Source organism: Lissotriton vulgaris, chromosome 9 (assembly GCF_964263255.1).
Source record: "Lissotriton vulgaris chromosome 9, aLisVul1.2, whole genome shotgun sequence".
In the NCBI taxonomy this organism is placed as follows: domain Eukaryota; kingdom Metazoa; phylum Chordata; class Amphibia; order Caudata; family Salamandridae; genus Lissotriton; species Lissotriton vulgaris.
In genome coordinates, this window is record NC_141697.1 from 33,355,514 (window position 1) to 33,377,547 (window position 22,034).

The window sequence follows — 22,034 nt, forward strand, 5'->3', positions numbered from 1 at the left end:
AAGTGTAGAGGGCTCAATGTAAACCCAAAGTGCTCTATTGGTGGTTGTGTGGCTGAGCAGCCTTAGGCCTAACACAAGAGGAGTGCAAGACATTTGTTAGGCACACAGGGACTAATAAATAACACTGCTCAAAAAGGAGATCCACACCAATTAAAAAAAATAAGATTCTTTAAGAATAATTTAAGACCAAGATGTTCGTAAGAAGGCAACTACGTTTTTCAGGAAAAATCATTTCAACTTTAAAAAGTGGACGTTTTGTGCAATTTTCAGGCTGTGCAATATTAACCTATGAGGAAAACAAGAATCAGTTTCTCAGGTAAGTACACACCTTACAGATTCAGTCTTCGGGGTTTCAAGTCAACATCAAGCAAGGTTAAGATTGTACACCAAAACTGCACCACCAGCAGCAAAGGTACGGCCGGGTGCCGAGTTCAGATTCAGGGTCATGTGCCTAATGCTAACAAAATGGAGACTGGTGTTGGTTGAAGAGGTGCTGCTCACAAGTGAGTAAAGCGCTGTCAGGGGTCGATCTCCTGGAATTAAGTTAAGTGGAGGGGTGGGGTGGGGATGACCACAAGGCAGCACCAAACTTACACAGCAGCACAGGGGCAGCAGGGTGCAGAGTGCCATCACAGCATTGGGCACCCAATGTAATTCAATGAGGGAGCTCGGTTTTGGAAAGAGGTTACAGGCACTGCCCAGGTAAGTTCTGATGCTAGGGGACGTAGAGACTTTTGATCAAGCTCCCCAGGGGCTTCAGGAGCAGGGGTGTCCTTTGGGGTGGAGAACAACTTACTGGGCAGGTTGTGGTCTGGGGGGGGGGGGGTCTCTTCAGATTCAGGCGTCTAAGCAGAGTCTTGCAGGGGTCCACACATGGTGGACTCTGACTCAGAAGCGCTAGGGAACCTTTGTAGGACATTGGGCCACTTGGGCCGTGGGCATCTGGTGCACAGGGGGAGTCAAGAGGCAGTTTTGCGGTTTCTCGGGTGAGTTCCTTTTCTTTAAAGTTAGTTTCTTTTGGACTGGTCCGCTGTCCACAGGAGATCTTGATCTTTGTTGAAGGCAGACAGTCCTTCCAAAGCTTTGGAGGTCGCGAAGATACAGGAGAAGTCGTCATTTGGCGCAGGATCGTTGAGGGCTGCAGACAGGCCGGTAGGGCTTGGGTCAAGTCAGTTGGTGTCTATCCTCTTCTCTGCTGGTGTGATGGCTCTTCTTCAGTCGTCAGGATTCTGATGTCGGGGGGGGGTATGAGAGAGGCTGGCTTAGTATATGGTGCTCACTTATGGAAGTTTAACACCCTGCACTAATCCAGACAACCCATATGGTGATTTTAGTGGTCTCAAGACAACCTTAGAAATCTCTATAAGTGGTAGCTGTAGAGAGCAGCCATCAGGCTTAGTCCAGCAGGAGTGTGAAGTAGCTTGTTATACAAGTACTTATTCTTATAGTATAAATAAGTGAAAAAGAATCAAGCAGTGTAGTTATAAAAATAGGTATTTCATTACAAACACTCACTAACACTATTGTACTATCTCCTACCCGGAGACTGAAACAGAATACATACAACACTTCGGAAATAGAGCACGTAAGTAGCACAAATACACAGTAGTCTACAGGGGGAGACCACTGTGAGAACCATGACTGTCATTATATATAGCTTTATTCGGCGTCATAAAAACCTCCATAAAAGCAAATGTACAGAGAAAAAACGCTTATCAATTTCATTACATCTGATAAAATACAATTAAGTACATTAAAAAGCAATATCAACAGCTCAGATAAAAAAAATTTAGCTGCCAGATTTTTCATTAAACGTTTCTACAGAGATATTCCTAAAAATATTAACATACAGTAGTGCAATATTTTTCGTATTAGTTTCAGATTTCTCTAGTTCCTGTGACCCATACTGCTTATGCCCCTCGAGTATATACTATTGTTGCAGTGTTTTTGGTAGTGGCTAATGTCATGTTCTTCCTACCATAAAAAAGCAAATAAAAATGACATTCCACAACAAATTTCTAGCATTGGCAATGATTGCAGAATGAAATATGCTGGTCGACATTGTGTGAAACGTAACTGTCTTATCGGTAGGATATGCAGTTTCCTGTAATGGGTATAACATTTGCAGAGAAGAACCACACGCATAGTGTTCTGGAGAATCTTGTCATCGCAGGGATAGTTTATCAAATTTGCAGACCTATCATTCACAGTAGGGAAACTACATAAACGGTGGAATATGTCCACTCTTAAACATATGAGAACAAACCTGTGCCATGAGTTTAAAACAAATGTAAATTAAGACTGCATATTAAAAGTAGTTAATGATTGATTTTTAAAACACTAGGTATTGGGAAGTTAAATGATCAATTTAAGGTCATCCAAATGTGTCAGTGTCCCTTTTCAGCATTTTTCTGCTAATAGTAATTAGCAGTTCTGGCCTCAAGGTATTCGGGGTGGGCCATGTCACAAAAGAACCGCTGGACATACGCCAACCATGCAATGCGCGAGAATGAGGTTAATTAAGACAATCACCTATAATTGCACAGTTCAGGTCTGTGTATTCTGAGGTCCAGATTTTATGCCACAGTAAAATTTGTTCTAACCTAAGTTTGTACGTTTGGTATGGGATACGTACACTGATGTGCTAGAAGGGATCTAAAAAATGTATTATCTATTAATTGGACTTCTGCACAATTCTTGTGTCCCCAGATGCCCGCCCCAAAAAAGTGCTATGCTAAGGCATTTTGCTTTGTATATCTTCATCATCTCAGGTGGGTTGGAGCCCAATCATCTTGCAAAGCTTCTGAGAGCCCAACATGCCTTGCTAAAGAGAATCTTTCTATTGTCAATGGCCTTATTCCACAAACCTTCCCTGTTGAATAGGACTCCAAGGTAAGAGAAAGTGTCGGTGAAGCCAATCTTTGTTCTGTTTGTTATATCTCTGCATTTCTTGGTATTCTTCAAACACTTCATTATAAAGTTTTGGATTGGTTAACTTGAAGGCCCAGTTCCCTCATGTATTCGACAAAGTTGGTGAGCAATGGGGTGTGGGACATAAGAACTGAGTCAGTGTAGAGGAGGGCCGGGACAGGGGGCGTACCTATTTGTGGAAACTCTGTAGAAGCTGCCACGAGTTCCTCCCCCACACTGTTTATATATAATGAAACCAGGAAGGGGGCCAGGACGCACCCCTCTCCACGCTGAAAACTTTGGTGCACTCTCCACTAGCACCATATCTAACCTTTGCTCTAGAGCCCGAATATAAGTCTCTAAATGATTGGCAACTCCACCCCCATGTCTTTCAGTTTTTACCAACACTTGGCATGTATTATAAGGTCAAAAGCTGATGAAAGACCAACAAAAACGTTGTTTAATCTTAACATATGTCCCGATCCGTATTGCAGGTCTGAGTTTGCCATGCGATTTAGCCCAATGCTGTAATCTTTCCAAGATTTTGGGTCCCGCTGTCTTTGCTAGTGAGTCAATCAAGGAGATTAGCCTATAACACGCTTGGTTTGGCGATTTTTTTATATAAGGCAACAATGATTGATTCGGACCACAAGGTCAGAAAACCGGCTATACATTTGGCCCTCAGTACTGGGGTCAGCATGGGTCCCCACAAGTCGTTAACTTTAAACAACTCAACTTGGACTGCGTCTGGTCCTGGGGCTTTGCTACTTTTACTAAGACTTAGTCCAGAAGGGATCCAGAAGATAGAGGTGTTGGGGAACCAAGGAACAACCCAAGGTAATTACCCAGGAACCCCACGGAGGCAGCGTGTGAACACGACTGCGTGATCAACACAACTCCATGGGTAAGTCGGGGTTGCAGTTTTAAAGAGAAATAACCCTTCCCAGCAGACCCGGAAGACACCCTGTGGAAAATGGAAGGTTGGAGAGTCACCTCACCCTTGGATACCCCACGAACGAGGACATCTACACCAGGGAAGCCAGCTGCATAAGTGTCAGGTGACGTCGGAAACCGCTGTAGACCATAGTGAAGGATTTCAGGAAAGATGCAGCTGGAGAGGACAACAGAGTCCTTGAGAAGACGACTGAGTTCTGTGGAAGCCAAAGGTGGATTCAAGATGAGGTACCTACAAGCAGAGAGGACAGTCTATGCCACTCCGGAGTGACCAGGAGGCACAGAAGACGAATACCCACCAGTTTTGGAGAGGAAGGAGAGGTTGACTGTGCCCTTGAAGCTGCAGCTGTGCAGACCAGGCAACACTGGAAGTTCAGGAGCCGTTCACAAGCTGTCCCACACCAGATGTCGAGGGCCAAGGAGTCACTGTCCGGCAGGGGCACCAACAAGCTTTAGCAGCATCAAACAAACAACGTAGACGAACAAGGTGCAGTGTCAAGACCGGCAAGGTGCAAGTGACTCACCACGACCAGGTACCCCAGAGCAGGCCCGAGCCAGCAGGGGAGCTCACTGGAGCCAAAGATGATCCTTTAGAGGACCCAGAGGCCGAAGCCATAGGAATCACAAAGGGATCTGGAGAGGCTCGCCAATGAATAAGACCCACGGTGCAGAGGAAGTGGTGAGGGCAAAGATCTTGGCTGCAGCTGTTGCTTGAAGTTGGAGCTTCTTGGAGCCCGAAGATCTCTGGAGGACAGAGTCAACAAGCCTTGGCAATGGCAAGACGACGCGGAGCACAAGGGTTCTGTTCCAGCGGTTCCGATGAGGAAGAATGGCCACAAACTCGGTAGGAAGACATTGCAGGCCTCGGGGGAGTTGCAGAACCACCACCTGTGTTGCTGGTTCTTGCGAAGTCTGAGGGAGCCTAGGAACAGCGGACCGGTCAGCTGCGTTGCAGTGCCTGCAGATGCAGGGGAGCGACTCATTCACTCCAAGGGAGATGCCTTTAGGTGTCTTGGATGTCCACAGGCCTGGTGAAGAACCTGTATGGAGCACAGGCACAGATGTTGCAGAAGACCAGCAGGATAACGAGACCCGGAGCAGCAGGAATTTTTCCCGGTGCAGTCTTGGTTCAAAAAAGCAAAGTCTAGAGTGTCCAGACAGTTGAAGTGGTATGTGATCTGAATCTTGTCAGATGACAAATCTAGGGACCCCACCCACAGGTAAGCCCTTAAGTACCCTTAGGAAAGGGAGGAGACGATTAAGGGGTCTCTCCCAGAGGAGGGACTGGATAGTGGGGAGAATACTCCCATGTCCTTTGTCCAGTTTCACGCCAGAGCGGGAGCCAACAGCTCCCTGAACTGTTTTTTTATTTTATTTATTTTGAAAGTTTATATAGCGCGGACAAGATCCTTGCAGATATCAGAGCGCTTTACAAAGACAAGTACATGGGCATGGTTAAACAGATAAATCAATAGGTCAATTAGTACAAATAGGTGGCAACTAAGCCCAACATGAGTACAAAGTAGTACAAATAGGTGGCTACAAAGCCAAACATGTGAGTAATAGGACAGTTAATACAAATAATCGAAAGGGTCAAACATGTAGTATAGATCGGTGCAGAGTACTAACAGTGATCAAGATAGTAGTTCAGGTGTATTTAGCCATGAGGATAGCTTTTACTTCATTTTTAAAGAGTGTGGTGGAAGAGATAAGCCTGGTTTCGGGCGGGAGAGAGTTCCAGATCCTAGGCGCCATTCCCAAGAAGGAGCGCTTATATGTTTTTTCCTTCCGGAATCTTCAAGGTTTTTGACTGAGTAGGCAAGGAGGGCACCAAATGTGCCCATTAAGTAGTTTCAGTGGCGCTGGCAAGCATCCCTACCCTGTCCCAATACACTAAACCCTGTATGGGAGTGGTTCACACCTCCCTATGACAGGATCTCTTTTGTTCTGCCTTCCCGTGTTTGAGCTTGGCTCAGCAGCAGTAGGGCAGATAACTTGCCTCTGGTCGGCAGCAGCCCTAGCTTGCTGTCCGGTTCTCGGAGACTGGTACAGGGAGCACTTAGAGCCTCCCAGAGGAGCTTTACAGTGCACCGAATCATGCCTCCCACACCATTTACGGTGTGGGGGTATGATTTCAACAGGTTTGATACCAAATATGGCAGGGTTCATTACAGCCAGTTCAGAGAGGGTCGAGTAATTACGCATGGCCACTCTATATATCGTAATGGCTGATGCACTTACAACCCGGAAGCAGCGACTCTGAAGGTTGTAGAGGTGCCCTGCTCATGCATGGCCACTCTCACACTTAGGACCCAGCACCCTGCCTTCAAGATTGAAAGGCCTGCCTTAGGGGTGACATAGGTTCCATTTTTAGTGACCACGGATGTGGGGAAATCTGAGGGGTGGAGTTGGCTAAGAGTTGGGCACACTTCCTATTCTATCTTGGCTTTCCCATTGGTTGCCCTGCCAAAAGTGGGGTGAGGTGGACGGTTCGGTTACACAACCGCCAAAGGTTGTGCTTTGCGAAATGGCCTCAGAGAGCAGGGGTACTCAACCCAGGGGTGAAGATGCGTGTGGTGGCAGCAGGCTGCCTAAAGACAGAGACCATGCCTGGATTTTCAGCGGGCCCCTCAGAGATGCCCCCTGGGTAAGTTACAATAAATCCCACACTTATCAGTGTGGGTTTATTGAGAGGAGTTGTTTAGTTACAAACAGTCCTGTGTTCAGTGACAGCATCATGGTGCTAGGGAACTCTAGGTGTTGTGTCCAGCTCATGTACTCTATAGAATCACTGGAACTTACAATATTTAAAAATAGACATATTTTAGGGTCATATATTTTTTTTTTGCAGAGATTTTTATAGCTCGAACTTGACCCGAATCGGGTATCACAGCGCTTTACATAGCACCAGTTATGTTACATGAGGACACATTTGTTTTTGTTAGGCACGGAGAGATCAAGTGATTTGCCCAGAATCACAGGAGGTTTAGCGTCATTACAGAGACTCCAACCCAGTTCCTTAGGTCAGAGGTCTAGCGCCCTAGCCGTTAGGCCCTAGCAGTTAGGCCCACACCTGAATATAGTGCACCCTGTCTTAGGGCTTGTAAGGCCTGCTAGAGGGGTAACTTACCTATATATATGGCCTTGCTGCTTGAACATGGCACACAGGTAGTGTGTCATGTTGACTTTTGTCGATTTTGCCCACACCAAGTCATGCAGGCTGCAGCGGCAGTCAGCATGGCCCTGGCGAGGAATTCCTAGGGACCTAGGAGACCTACTTCAGTCCCCATGCCCAAGGTACCATTTACTAAGAACTTACACAGGGTCAGAAGCTGCCATTTGTGGTGGTTTTAGGGAAAGAACACTGGTATTGGGAACCTGGACAGAGGGACCCAGTACTCTACAGTCAATGTTTCATCAAAAGCCAAGCGAAAGGTATGTGGAGGGGGATCCTGCAACAGAAACCCACTTTCCCACACCCACTATGTTCAGTTCTGGTGCCCTGTATGTGCAGTCTTCATTTTTTGTTCAGTGCCATGGTGAATAGGTCTAAGGATGGATCAAGCCATTACCCCAAAAGGTCTACGAATTCGTTGTTCAGAACCAATTTGTGGACTTCCTCATGATGTTGGCTGAGGAAATAAGCTTCTTTGTTCTAAACCCATGGGATATACATCGTGAGGGATATACTTCTTGTCAGGAACAAATACTACATGGTTTGCATGTGGAGCGCTAATAGTCTTGTTCCGCTCAGTGTGTTGATATAATGCATGGTGGTGGTATGGTCCTTACGAATGTCCTTTGAGGACAGACCAGGGAGAAATATTTTGAGTGCCATGTGGACAGCTTTCAGTTGGAGGAGATTGATATGGTAAGTTTTCTGAATGTGTCCAGACTGTTGAATCAGCACAGGTTTCATGTGGGCTCCCCCACCCGGCTAGATATGCATCCGTGAATATGGTTTGCATCAGAGTTTTCTTTTGGAACAGAACTGCTACTAATAGAGTAACTTTTGCATCACAATGCCAGTGAGTTTAGTGCCAAAGATGAGAAATCAAGGCTATCCCCTCAATTGTCTCCTTTCGGAGACCGCTTTCAACGCACTGATGTAGAGGCCACATTAACAGTCTTGCATTTGGTACTATGTATATGTAGGATGCTATGAATCCTAAGAATGAGGTAAATTGGCAAGTTGTTGATCAGTGGCATGTCTCGGCTACAACCATTTTTTCAAAATGGATAATACAGTCTTCACTGAAGGACGCTCACTTTCATTGAATGGGTCTATTTTTGCCACAAGATGCACAAGACAAGGCATTGATGCTGCAATTGCTTTGTCCCTTTTGATTTGAATACCTAGTTTGGAAAGGAGCCTGGCGGTGGATTTAAGGTCCTGTGCTGCTTTGCACCGACACTACGCTATTTGCCAGTTGTCAAATGTCACCTTCTTCCACAGATGGACTACATTTATGGCCATGCACTTTGAAAAGGTTCATGGGGACGACGTTAGGCCACAAGCACCGTGTATTTGTTTCCTTCTCGAAATCTCAGACATTTCCTGTGATGCGATACAGAAAAGCTAATAGGCATCATGAACGTCAATGGAGCATAGCCAATCATTTTCTTTGATGCACAGCCAGCAAAATGAGACTTGAGGCCAGAGAAGCTCATTTCCAAGGAACCAGATGTGAGGGTCGTCATCTGGAAACTGCGGGGGCACCAAGAGCCTTATCTGAAGGTGGCCATTTGCAGCATAAGTAGGAAGGAGTAGTTTCTGTCCTGTAACTCCAGTTCTGTAGTAGGGGTATCTCTGTTATAGTCATAATCTAGTGAATAGTCCCGCCCATGTGCGTGGACCCCGGCAATCAAAAATAATCTCTTAAGTTGTCAAAATCATGCAGGAACTGCAAAGACACTTAAGAGAGAATTTAAAGACAAATAATGCAGCCTATATCCACAGGCTACACTGTCCAGTACTTCAACTAGAAATTCCACCAAAAATCACCACACACAGCCCAGCCTGCTAGTTTCTACCATAGAGAAACCTGCCTCCCCCAGTCAAAGACTCAGGAATGATAGAGAGGAAGGTAGGGACAGACAAGCCCCATAGGCTGCCATTATGTGGCTTAAATAGGATACTGTGCCTTTAAGAGAACTTTCCAGACTTCTCCCAGTATCCCAGAATGCATAGCAGGTCCAACTTACTTTCAGTTCTTTTTGAAGGCGTATAACACGCCAGACCTGCAGCATTGTTTACACGAAGAATTCTCCACCGGGGAGGAGGGAGGGCGCTTATGACTATAACAGAGATACCCCTACTACAGAACTGGAGTTACAGGACAGAAACTACTCCTTCTGTAGTAGGGGATCTCTGTGTATAGTCATAATCTAGTGAATAGAATGGCAAGCCCATCCCCACAACGAAGCGGCGGTGGAGAGTAAATACATAATGCCACTATTGTGCGAACAAATTCCGCAGCGAAGCCTACCCAACCTGAGCATCAGCCCTGGCGTCAGTGTCCAGGCAGTAATGCTTAGCAAAGGTATGAACCGACTTCCAAGTGGCTGCCTTGCAGATTTCAGCAATCGGCACGTTACGGAGCAGGGCCGTCGTGGCAGCCTTGCCCCTGGTGGAATGCGCCTTAGGCTTACCTCCTAAGGTCTTATTAGCTTTCTGATAACACAATTGTATGCAGGACACAATCCACCTAGAGATGGACTGCTTAGAGGTCGCAAGACCTGTCCTGACCGATCCATAATTGATAAACAACTGGTCAGACCTACGGATATCTTTGGTTTTATCCAGATAAAATTTCAACATCCTCCTAACATCCAGAGAATGGAGAGACCTCTCCGCTGGGGATGAAGGGTTCTGAAAGAACGTAGGTAAAGTTATAGTCTGGTTGACATGAAAGTCAGAAATAACCTTGGGAAGAAATTTAGGGTGAGTACGCATAACAACCTTAGCAGCATGAAATACAGTATAAGGTTCATTACAACACAACGCCTGAATTTCACTCACCCTGCGGGCCGATGTAATGGCCACGAGGAACGCCGCCTTCCAGGACAGGTGCTGTAACGAAGCCTTATGAATAGGTTCAAAAGGTTCCTTCATCAATCTGGACAGCACCACATTCAATTCCCATGAAGGCGAGGGAAGCCTGACAGGAGGGAATACTTTCTTCAATCCTTCCAGAAAATCTTTGATCACAGGGATCTGGAAAAAGGAAGTCTGTGAAGGGCATTTCCTGTAGGCAGTCAATGCAGCCAGATGAACCTTAATGGAATGCACATTAAGGCCAGACTGCGCCAAATGTAAAAGGTAAGGAAGGATAACATCCTCCTTACAGGTCGTAGGATCATAGTTCTTAGACTGGCACCAAATACAAAACCTCTTCCACTTGTAAGCATATGAAGTCCTAGTGGAAGGTCTCTTGGACTCCTTCAGAATGTCCATGCAATCATCGGGCAGATTAAGATGGCCATACTGCACTATCTCAGGAGCCATGCCGCCAAACTCAAAGACGAGAGGTTGGGGTGTAACATCCGTCCCCCGAACTTCGTGAGAAGATCCGGCCTGCACGGCAACCGAATGTGAGGAAGGAGAGACCGGTGAAGTAGGTCCGTGAACCACCACTGCCTGGGCCACTCCGGGGCGATGAGTATCATCCGAGCCCTGGACCGGGCCAGCTTGATGAGCACCGCCGGAATCAGGGGAATGGGAGGAAAGGCGTACAGAAAGTTGTTCGTCCAGTCGATCCATAACGCATTCCCCAGCGTCCCTTGCTGGAAGTACCTGGAGGCGAAGTCTCTGCACTTGCTGTTTTCGGCGGTGGCGAACAAATCTATGTCTGGAGTTCCCCACCTTGCGAAGACTTCTCCTAGTACTTCGTCGTTTATGACCCATTCGTGGTTTTCCTGAAGCAGTCTGCTCAGTGCGTCTGCCTGAACATTCTGCACACCTGGTAGATGGGTGGCCGTTATCGTCAGTCCTCTGGCCAGGAGCCAGTGCCAGATCGTCTGCGCCTCCTGTGACAGAGTGCGTGATCTCGACCCCCCCTGCTTGTTGAGGTAATACATCGTGGTGGTATTGTCCGTCTGTACAAGCAGAGAGTTGGTCCGGAAGGACGGAAGAAAGGCCTTCAGCGCCAAGTGAACAGCTCTGAGTTCCAGGAAATTGATGTGATACGTGGCCTCCATCGGTGACCACGTGCCTTGAATCTGCAGAGTCCCGGAGTGCGCTCCCCATCCCAGAAGAGACGCATCCGTCACGACAGTCTGCGTGGGAATGTCCTTGTGAAAGGGAACCCCTCTGAGGAGATTCTCCGCCGAACACCACCACTTCAGGGACTGAAGGGCATGCAGCGACAGGCGAATCTTGTCGTCCCAAGATCCTTTCCTCTGATCCCACTGGTCCTCCAAGCACTCCTGCAACGGTCTCATGTGCAGCCGTGCGTGCGGCGTCAGGAAGATACAAGAGGCCATCGATCCCAGTAGAGAAGACACCGTCCTCACTGTTGTAGATGGAGTTGCCATAAGAGCCTGAGCCTTCCGAAGGAGTGATAATCGTCGCTCTTCCGAAGGAGACACGCTTGCTGACAGCGTATCGATGGAGGCTCCCAAGTACTGTATGCATTGGACCGGAGTCGGGACAGACTTGGCCATGTTGATGTGCAACCCCAGCCTGTTCAAGAGAACGCACGTCTTCTGGAAGTGTGCTCGCGCTTCCTAGAAGGAGGATGCCTTGATCAGCCAATCGTCCAAGTACGGGTAGACGAACACCTTGTTCTTCCTCAGGTGTGCCGCTACCACCGCCATGCACTTCGAGAATGTCCTTGGCGCAGACTTCAGTCCGAATGGGAGTACTGTGTATTGATAGTGATTGGTGCCGACTTGGAACCGCAGGAACTTCCTGTGTTTGTGTGCAATGGGCACATGGAAGTAAGCATCCTGTAGGTCTATAGCGCAAAGCCAGTCTCCCTGTTGCAACTGAGGGTAGATCTGGTGCAACGACAGCATGCGGAACTTTTCTCTGCGAATCCACTTGTTTGCCTGTCGCAAATCCAGAATGGGCCTGAACTCGTTCTTGTCCTTCTTGCGAACCAGAAAGAACCGGGAGTACAGACCTCTTCCTCTCTGAGACAGAGGTACGCCTTCTATCGCCCTTTTCCTCAACAGGATATCCGCTTCCGCCTGAAGCTCGCGCAGCTGAAACTGCGAGCTGACCGGGGGAAATCGCTGGAGGGGGGCTGGTGAACCGGAGACTGTATCCATTGCAAACAATATTCAGCACCCACTTGTCCTGAGTAATTTTTCTCCACTCTGCCAGAAAAAGTTGGATGCTTCCCCCTACCGGAGTGGGTAACGGATCCGGGGGAAGTAAGTTCCTAGGGCCTAGACCCCGCCTGGCCCTTGGGCGCCGGAGCCGACTGCTGGCCTCCTCTGCCCTTCTGCCGCTTCTGGAACGGCTTACGGAACGGCTGCTGCTGTTGTGAGTGCCCCGAAGCCTGTCCCCGTCCTCGGCCTTGTCCTCCGAACCGCCGTTGGAAAGGGCGGTACTGCTTCTTGGTTTCCTTGGGCTTTTCCAGGCCCACAGCCGTCAGCGTTTCGGCCTCCGCCTTCATGCGGGCCATTTCATCATCTGCGTGTTTCCCGAAGAGGGTCTCCCCGGAAAACGGCAGATTGGCCACCCTCTGCTGCGCGTCCGGTTTCAGGGACGTCAGCCGGAGCCAGGCGTGGCGCCGTTGGTTGATCCCGTGGCAGAACCCATGAGCAGCCAACAGGGAAGAGTCCGCAGCCGCGCTGATTATCTGGTTGGCCACCAGCATCCCCTCACTCAGGACCTCCATGAAGTCTTCACGCTGCTCCCGAGGTAGATGTTCCGCAAAGCGCTCGAGGGAGTCCCAGAGGGCGCGGTCGTAACGCCCTAGCAGGGCCGTGGCACTCGCCGCTTTCATGGATGTCGCGGAAGTCCCACAGATCTTTCGCCCCGCCGAGTCCATCCACCTAGACTCCTTGTCCGGAGGAACCGTGGAGGTCGGAGTGGTGGCGTGCTGCTTGCGGGCCGCCGTGACGATGACGGAGTCAGGCGGAGGCTCCGCTCTCAAGAAGGCCGGATCCGAGTCGGGAGCCCGGTATTTCTTTAGTAGCCTGGACGGGGCCGCTCTCGTCACAGCTGGGGTGAGGAACAGCGCCATAGCCGGTTCTTCCAAGCCCGGCACCAAGGGCAGGAGGGGACGAGACATGTGCCTCTGATGCAGAGTCTCGAAAATGACGGACGTCTTCGGAGTAGGCACTGTTAGTGTAATGCCTAGCTTCGCCGCGCCCCTCAACAGGACGTCTTGAAAGGCAACCAGGTCATCTATCGGGGACACTCTGGTGTCCGGCGACCCCGACAGCGTAGGTGAATAGTCCCTGGTCCCAGACGATCTCGTGCGAGAGCGAGATTCGCGCCTCCTATGGCGGTGTCTCGACCTCGTGGAAGATCTGCGCCTAGAGCGAGAACGAGACCTGCCAGCTCTAGTGCGCTCCTTCGGCTTGCGAGGAGGGGTCTTCCGTGGCTTCTCACGGGGACTCTTCGGATCCTCCCGGGGCTTCGGTTTCGGGGTCCCCTTGGGAGGAGCAGGCAGGGACGGCAGTGAAGTGGACCTCGGCGGAGGAACCACCGGCTGCGGGGTGGGCCCATGCGGTGGGACCGGAGGTGGAGCAGGATCCCCCGTAGGAAGTGGAGGTATGGGCGGAGGGTCCTCCTTCGGCACGGGTGGAGGAGTAGGAGTCCTGGGTCGAGATGGAGTGTACACTTCCGAGTACACCGAGCCCGGTGACCCTTTAGGGGACGGTTGCGGAGATCCATCCCCATCCGCAGGCGACCTCTTCCTCTTGCGACCACTGGAAGTGGCGTGACTCCTGGGGCTAGAGCCCCCTCTGCGTCGTTTGGGAGAGGGAGACCTACTCCTCGACGCTGACCGCTGTCTGCTGGACGCAGAACGACGCTTCTCCGGCGTCGAACGGCGCTTCCTGGACTCCGGCGTCGAACGTCGTCCCCTCGACGTCGACCCTCTCATCCTCGGCGTCGATCGTCGACTCCTCGACGTCGATCTCCTCTTGCGCGACCGCTCTCTCGACGTCGGGCGGTCCGCCCTCGACGCCGGTCGTCGTCGTCTTGATGTCCCCGACGTCGAGGAGCCCCTCGACGTCGATCGGCGGTGTCGCCTCGACGACGACCGACGGGGTCGCCTCGACGGCGAGCGTCGGTGCCGCTTCGACAGCGAGCGTCGGTGCCGCTTCGACAGCGAGCGCCGATACACGTCCCTGCGCCTTCGGCGTCGGTATGAAGACCTCGACGTCGACGAAGACGATGACGTCGACGGCGGCTTCGACGTCGGCTTCTCCTTCGCCGTCGAGCCGTCACGCCGTCTCGACCCGGAGCCCCGGGGAGACGGGGAGCACGCCGTCGTCATCCCTCTCGACGCCGTCGTCGAAGCCCTCGACGTCGACGGAGAATGGGATCGTTGGCTGGACTTCCTGCCCCCGGGGAGCCCCCCAGGGGCCTCAGCAGAGGCAGAGGGATCCCTCCCAGGCTGCCCAGACCCACCTGCAGCACGTTGGCGCCTATCCTCCAGGCCAGCCAGCCTGATCTTCAATCTGTCCCTGAGGGTCCTAGCAGAAAGTTGCTGGCAGATAACACACTCCTCAGGGCCATGATCTTCTGGAAGGCACACGATGCAGACATCATGGGGGTCGCTTTTGGCCTTCTTCCTCTCACATGCTGGGCACTTAACAAAAAGGCCAGGCATTTCGGAGCCCCAAAACGCCTAAAAAACAGCACAAAAGTGAGAAGAGAACACCAAGCAGTAACTGCAACACTTTTAAAAGTCAAAAAGTGCAAAAACGAATTCAATAAACCCTTGAAAAAGGGAGAGCTCAATGCCAGGGTCCTGTAAGCAGGAGCCGGAAAAAAAGAACTGAAAGTAAGTTGGACCTGCTATGCATTCTGGGATACTGGGAGAAGTCTGGAAAGTTCTCTTAAAGGCACAGTATCCTATTTAAGCCACATAATGGCAGCCTATGGGGCTTGTCTGTCCCTACCTTCCTCTCTATCATTCCTGAGTCTTTGACTGGGGGAGGCAGGTTTCTCTATGGTAGAAACTAGCAGGCTGGGCTGTGTGTGGTGATTTTTGGTGGAATTTCTAGTTGAAGTACTGGACAGTGTAGCCTGTGGATATAGGCTGCATTATTTGTCTTTAAATTCTCTCTTAAGTGTCTTTGCAGTTCCTGCATGATTTTGACAACTTAAGAGATTATTTTTGATTGCCGGGGTCCACGCACATGGGCGGGACTATTCACTAGATTATGACTATACACAGAGATCCCCTACTACAGAAACTGGAGATTGTATTTAAGTACTCAAATAAAATCCATACAATTAGAGGGAAAACCACATCCTTCCCAAATGGATGTATGGAAAAGGCAGAGTTATCAGCCAGTAAAAACAGAAGGAAAAATCAACGGTTGCAGTCATGCATGTGCACCAGAGCACGCCATTACAAAACCTCACGCTGTACATAAATGCTTCAGCCCCGGTAGGGAAGGAAGGCCACAGGGGTAAATTTAGGTTCACGACCCAATAAATACATTTTAGGAAGACTTACGCAAAAGAACCCATGAACTGAAAGATGCATTCCTGCTGCACTCCACATGGATAGTGGTAGCTCTTCTTGCAACGATGCCCTACACAGCCGATGGATGCACCTTTCTTCCTGCAGAATGTACAAGTCTACATGAAAAAATAATTAAAATAAATATCAGCCAAAGCATCAACTTTCAGTTACCAGTCAGCAATTTCTAGGTGAAGTGCCTCCCCCACTAATAGCATCTTTTATTCCCTTCATAAGGCTGGGAATGCAAAGTAAAATATAACAACCATTGGCATAGCCAACAGGTCTCGCCTTTGGGACCATATAAGTGTTTAGTTATCCAGCACAATAACCTTGGTGCAACATCAAGTGTTGCATGGCTAAACACTTACAAGGTCCCAAAGTCGAGACCTATTGGTTAGGCCAGTGCTTGTTAAAAGTTGTAAATAGAACTAGCACAATGTCACCAGACCTCTTTGACTTCTGTCAACAAGAATCCCAGAACAGTTCAGACCTAGCTTCCAAAAGTGCTATGGGAACATATAAAATGGTACAAACCTGTAACCTAATACACAAAATCAGAAATAAGTGAGAAAAGTAGTGTAGCAAATTGTATATGTTTAATAAAATCTGAACTCTATTATTTACAAAAACATGCTAAGTGAAATACCTTTTTAAATCAACTACAAGACAAGTGTAGCTGTCTGTTTATACTGGCAATGCATTGAAACCTGTCAATGAACGAAACTACTGTCTCAGAGTTATCCAGGTCCAAGCAGATACCATCTTAGAAGGAAACGAACACTTACCACATCAAATATCTCGCACACTGTTTAGATTATGTACTTGTTCAGAAAAAAAAATTGGTGAATTTTGAAATCTTTTTTACACACCGGAACAGATCATAATAAAGTGGTTATGCAGCACCTGGTTACTTCAGCCAGTGTCCCTGTGCTAAAAGTTCACACTCTGGCAACACCTATGAGGAAAGCTCAATATAGTTTTAAGCCAATAAAAAAAACAAGTTTTAAGCCTCCTTTGAAAGATCAATTAAGAGCTTTCTTGCCCGAGTAACAGGGGCCAGGTATCCCACTGTTTGGGAGCCAGTCAGCCAGCTAAAGGAGCAGCTGTATAAATACGTATTTTCTGTTAAATATTTAATGTGAGTAGAAGCATCATCAGAATGTTAAAGAGACTACATTAGCCCTGTTTCAATTTGAACAAGTTACTGTTACAGACACATTAACCCACTGAGCTGCATTTTTACTGAATTGATAAGTTATGGCGTTTGTATCACAAAAGCAAGTGCTTCGACGGCTAAAGTCCCTTCTGTGAAGGGCCAGAAGCAATTTATGTTTTAAGGAGAACAGGTTGCAAGGTTCTCCTTTTCAGCAACGTTTAAAAGGGGCCTTTAAATCTAGATCCTTAATGGGCAAAACAGTTCTACACATCGTTCTTGCAACAAAAGGGTGCAATAAATACGTGAGAATGACAATGCTGGCGGTATCACTTTCATCACTCTGGTTCTGGGGAACAAAGCCAGCAAAAGAGCTGTCAGGAGCAAGGTCTTTCGGGCAATATGTGGGTGAACTGGCAAGACACGGAAGACAAAGACAACGCATGAGGGAATGACAGTGCAAAACAGGACCCCTCGCGTAGCACTGGCTGCGGAGACACTGAGCGTAGGTAGCAGGTTGGGTTTGCGCCACCAGGTTCTCGCTTTAATGCACTGGAAGTGACAGCACAGGCAATCCGAAGGTTTCACTAAGTGAAGTGGACCACAGTCCAACAGATCCATCCGGGGTATTTACCAGTGGGGCAGACCGCTCTCGCCTTAATAGGGGTCTTCAACACGTGCAGTGGGCCCTAGCAGCTGCCTGGCACCCCTCTTGGGATTTTACCACCTCCTCATCCTTACCTGTATTTCTTGAATAGCTGGTCCGATTCCTTGAATCCATTGTTGAGTAGCACGTTGATCCAGACGAGGGTCAACTCAGCGTCATCGGGAGACTGCTGCAAGGGCGGCGGTGGGCATGAGGGCTCTACACCCGGTGGGGGCTGCTCGCAGCCGGCCAGGGTGACCGTGGGGGCACACACGGCAGGATGAAAGGGGCGTGATCAAGTACAAGAGGAGGAGGAGCTCTGTGCCGAGAAAGGAGAGCGTGAATCAGGCCCTGGGAACCCCACTTGAACAGCAGAATCACTACGAGAGGGGAAAACAGCGCCGCCATTTTAGACAATATTTATTTCACTTTGAACTGTACACGTTAGGTCCGGTGACGAGGCCATTCTGAGATTTTATCCAGAATCAGGTTGCGTGTTTTTTTTATCAGGTATAAAGCAGATCACGCGCTATCTAATACAAGAGACACGCTTCTTGTTTAACACCTTGGCTGCTCGTGATATTCTTCCCCTGTGCTGGACCACAATAGAAACGGGTGTGGTCATGACGAGCTGAGCTCGTCATGAGCACACGAGAACTGTGCCTCATGACGAGCTGAGCTCGTCATGAGCACCAAAGGGGTTAAGTTTCTGCCGTAACCAAACATACTTATATATTATGTTGGTTAAAATCTCACAAGTGTGCATTTTTTGTATCTGCTGACTTTGGTACACTATTTTGCGATTGAGATACCAAGGGAAAGTACAGGCCAAACAAGCCCACGAGAGAGAAGCGGGGCGCGGAGGAATGGTCATAATGAGAAAGCAAAAAAAACGAGTGGTGCGTGCGCACCACACCGAGACGTGTGTATTGAATTATCGTGCACACATCTGTGCACGATAATTCAAAACACATGTTGCCGATGTGGGTAACCGCAACCAATAGCCCTTGGGCGGAGCAATGCTCCCACTATTGGCCAATTGCGTGCCGTCTTTGTTAAAAAGACACACATAGGCCAATAGGACAAAACAAAAAGCGCGTGCGAGCGTCTGGTGCAATTTCTGAAAGCCCTCACAAAGTCAAGCAGAGCAGTGCATGCACGCTGCGCTAGGATCGACCTAAAAAGCAGTGTTAAAGAATACATTAAAAACATTTCATGTAGCATTTACATGCCAATTTATGGGCCTGCTAGGCAACCAAGGAGGTGTGCACTCTAGGGGCTACCACAGTTCAGATTTTCATAGCATGAGCCAAATACTGCCCTAATGACCAAGTGATAGGGAGCACTGTACCCGAATCCATTAAGGACACCTACAGAGGCCAACTTAAAGTAAAGGTAGGTTTCTTGCTCTTAAGCAGAATCGTTCTACTGAGCCACCATCAATCGAGAGTCAACGGGGCATAAGGGAGAAGGAGCTTATGCATATATACTTTACAACTGAAATGAAAACCGTTATTCCAAATACCTGGCCGTCCTTCCCCGACAGTATTATGTTCGCATTTCCGGTTTGTAACTACTGAAGTGGTTCAAAGGGAGTCCAAGTTAGACATTGTGACCTGCTGATTGTTCAACTTGCACTAGTGACCAAAGTATACCGAGGTAGCCCACACAATCATTTGTTTAGGCTTGGCAGATGCTCTCTGGGGATTTTTCATTTTTGACTGAAGACTCCTGTTCCACAAGACTTGCGCTTTCGGATCTTGCCCTGCTTCCATTTTTATGGAAAACAGGGACCTTATGCAATCCACTTTGGTTAGTACCTATGACACCTGGAAAGAGGGAAGGAAGTCGAAGTGTCAAGGCAGAACAGACCAGAGATCTAGAATGTTGATGTAAAGTCTTAGTTCTTGGAATGAGAAGAAAGGAACAAATGGATAAGTTCAGCAAAAACTCCTTAGTCCTGTTGGTCTTCCAAATAACTTTTGAGACTATGGTCAGGAGGATAGTCTCTACTCTTTTAGGCCTCCAACCTCTATTGTAGGCTTTAATGCAGGCACGGCATGTACTTTGTCAACATTACTGTTGAACTTACTGCCACTGGAACTCCTAGTATGCAAGTGGCACGATAGAATAAATAATCAAAAAAAAAATCTGCAAAAGGTGATGAAAGATCAACAAAAGCAAAAGGCTCAGATTGTGGTTTTCGGTAGGACTCCTCGTTACCGCCTAGTCTATGAGCATTCCTTTTGAGCAGCTGGCTTGCTACATCCAACCCCGCATCTTCAAGGATCATCTAACATAAAGGTGCATCTGTGGATGACTAGTGAAGACACCAAAAGTGCACAGTGGATGTCGGGTGGAAGGATCAGCACGTGGTACAGATTAGACAGAGGAGTGGAAGGAGAACCTATGGAACTCTGCCTTTTGGGAATAAGAGCTGCAGCTATGTCGGAAACCTGACTGCACTTATTACACATATACAGAGATCGGCACAGAACCTGCGATGCCCAGAGGTGGTCAGTATTTAGAGGTCTTCACAGGAACCGGTAGAGGAGATCAGAGGCGGCTTCCTCAGAATTAAGAGGAATCCCAGATGGGAAGAAAGGTATAACAGATTTAAGTCCCCGCTCCAGCATCTCCCACAGCTCCGCACAGAATGACTGTAGGGCACAGAATTGCAGAGTGTGTGTTCATACAAGTCGCAAATATGTTCCTCAGAGTGAAAAGGATTAAACCACATCCAGGTGAAGATGGCGCTCATTTTCTGTAATATGTTATATGAGATAATCTGCTCACGTGCAAGGAGCCCACCAAAAGACTCATGACCAGCCAGACATTGTGAGCCTGACCTGAAGACCACTGCTTCAGTGCGTCTGGGAATTTTGAGTGCGAGCCCATGCCACCTTGGTTGTTGGCGTACCGCACTGCAGTTGTACAGTCTGTCAGGACCCAAAATGATAGGCTGTAGATGGAAGACAGCAAACTCTTGCAGACCAGGTAGCTCACCCGAAGCTCGAGCAGATAAAGGAGATTTCTGCTCTGTGGTCGTCCACAAGCCCTTGATCTCCAATGCATCAAGGTGACCGCCCCCAACGGAGGGAAACAACATTGATTGACACTGGCCACCCTTGGAGGGCAGAAGGGCATCCAGTATGTAAGATGGACCAGCTCCTGCCACCACCACAGGTTTCTAAACTGCTTGTTGGCAAAATCCAAATGCTGTCCGGGCAGTACTGAAAAAACAAAAGGACTATTGAGGGATAATGTAAACTATTTTGCAGCAAAAAATAATACCTGAACTATTACTGGATTCTCCTAACATTCATCATTTATTTTTCATCGTATGAGTCATTACAAACACTTCCAGGGTAGGACTCCATTATTTTAATGATAATATTCGCTCCTATGGTAAACAATGACATTTTTAAAACTAATCATGCACTGTCCCTATATATAGCTACCTATTTCTCAAAAACAAACGGCACACATTTGTAATTCCTGTTTTGGACCCATCTACAAGGTAGTCCACTCTCAAACCAATAAACCTATTGCCTAATGTGTAAGGAATATGCTACTTACCAGTATGAATCTGTTCTTGGCATGTAGGGCTGCTGACATTCATAGCTTGTGCATAGATCGCCACCTAGTGTTGGGTACGGATGATTGCACTTGTTGTCTTGGAAGAGTCTTCGAAGTATCACGAGATAGGTAACTCCTCCCCTGAACTACAGTGCGCATGGGCATCCTCACCATCCTCAGACTGTTTTTCGCCATTGTGGAAGAGATGGACAGTAAAGTAAGAGATGGCCATGCCAGAGAGAATGCTGCAGTTGCTACAGCGACAGGGGAGGAGGGCGGGCAATAAATGTCACCAGCCCTACATGCCAAGAACAGATGGTGGAGAAGTGTGGCTCACTGGTTTAAGCGGCAGACTCTGAAGCAGAGATCAGGCCGGGGACCAGGGTTCAAGTCCCAACGCGGCAGGTTCTTGGGCTCATTGTCCGCGGACTCGATAATTCTCGCCTAGGCGCCTACTCTAATCATGGGTCCCACGCTGCAACTCTGGGCAATAGCTTGCTTAATCTCCACAACGGCCCCAACAACACTGGGATGCCAGGCTTCACCTTGGGGGTGCCCAGGAGGGGCATCTCACAGGGAGAGCCAGGAAGGGTTCCACAGCGTTCTACAGTGCCGGGATGCCCTGTTGCTGGGGCAGCTGTGCGCTTTACAAGTACACTACATTTACATGCATACTGGTAAGTAGCATATTCCGTTCGAGGCATTTGGGCTGCTGAACTCATATCTTGTGCATAGACTGTATAGCAGTATCTCCTCTAGCGGTGGCTACATGTACCAGCTGTAGCAGTTTGAAAAAGAGTTTTGAGGACAGCCTGCTCTACAGCAGCTTGCTGTTTAGTTTGTACATCTACACAGTAATGTTTTGTGAAACTGTGTATGGTGGTCCATGTGGCTGCCTTACAGATATCTTCAAGAGGAATATTTCCTAGGAAAGCCATGGATGCCCCCATTTTCCTAGTGGAGTGTGCTCTTGGGGGGGACGGTTAAAGTGTGTTTTGCCTTTTGATAGCATATCTGAATGCATTTAACTATCCATATGGCTATTCCTGATTTCAAAAATTGGATTCCCTTAGTGTTGTGGTGCAAAGGCAACAAACAGTTGCTTTGTTTTCCTAAAGGATTTAGTTCTGTC

The 22,034-nt window shown here is 48.5% G+C and overlaps 1 protein-coding gene across 3 annotated transcripts in view; it reads right to left on the reverse strand.

Annotated features, from left to right (window-relative positions):
• Nucleotides 1-22,034, reverse strand: part of G2E3 (G2/M-phase specific E3 ubiquitin protein ligase) — a 446,104-nt gene that overhangs the window by 252,553 nt on the left and 171,517 nt on the right. For all 3 annotated transcript variants that reach the window (XM_086936985.1, XM_086936986.1, XM_086936987.1), the window contains exon 6: nucleotides 15,516-15,640. In XM_086936985.1, the coding sequence (XP_086793111.1) occupies nucleotides 15,516-15,640 (125 nt within the window). The remainder of the gene's footprint in view (nucleotides 1-15,515; nucleotides 15,641-22,034) is intronic.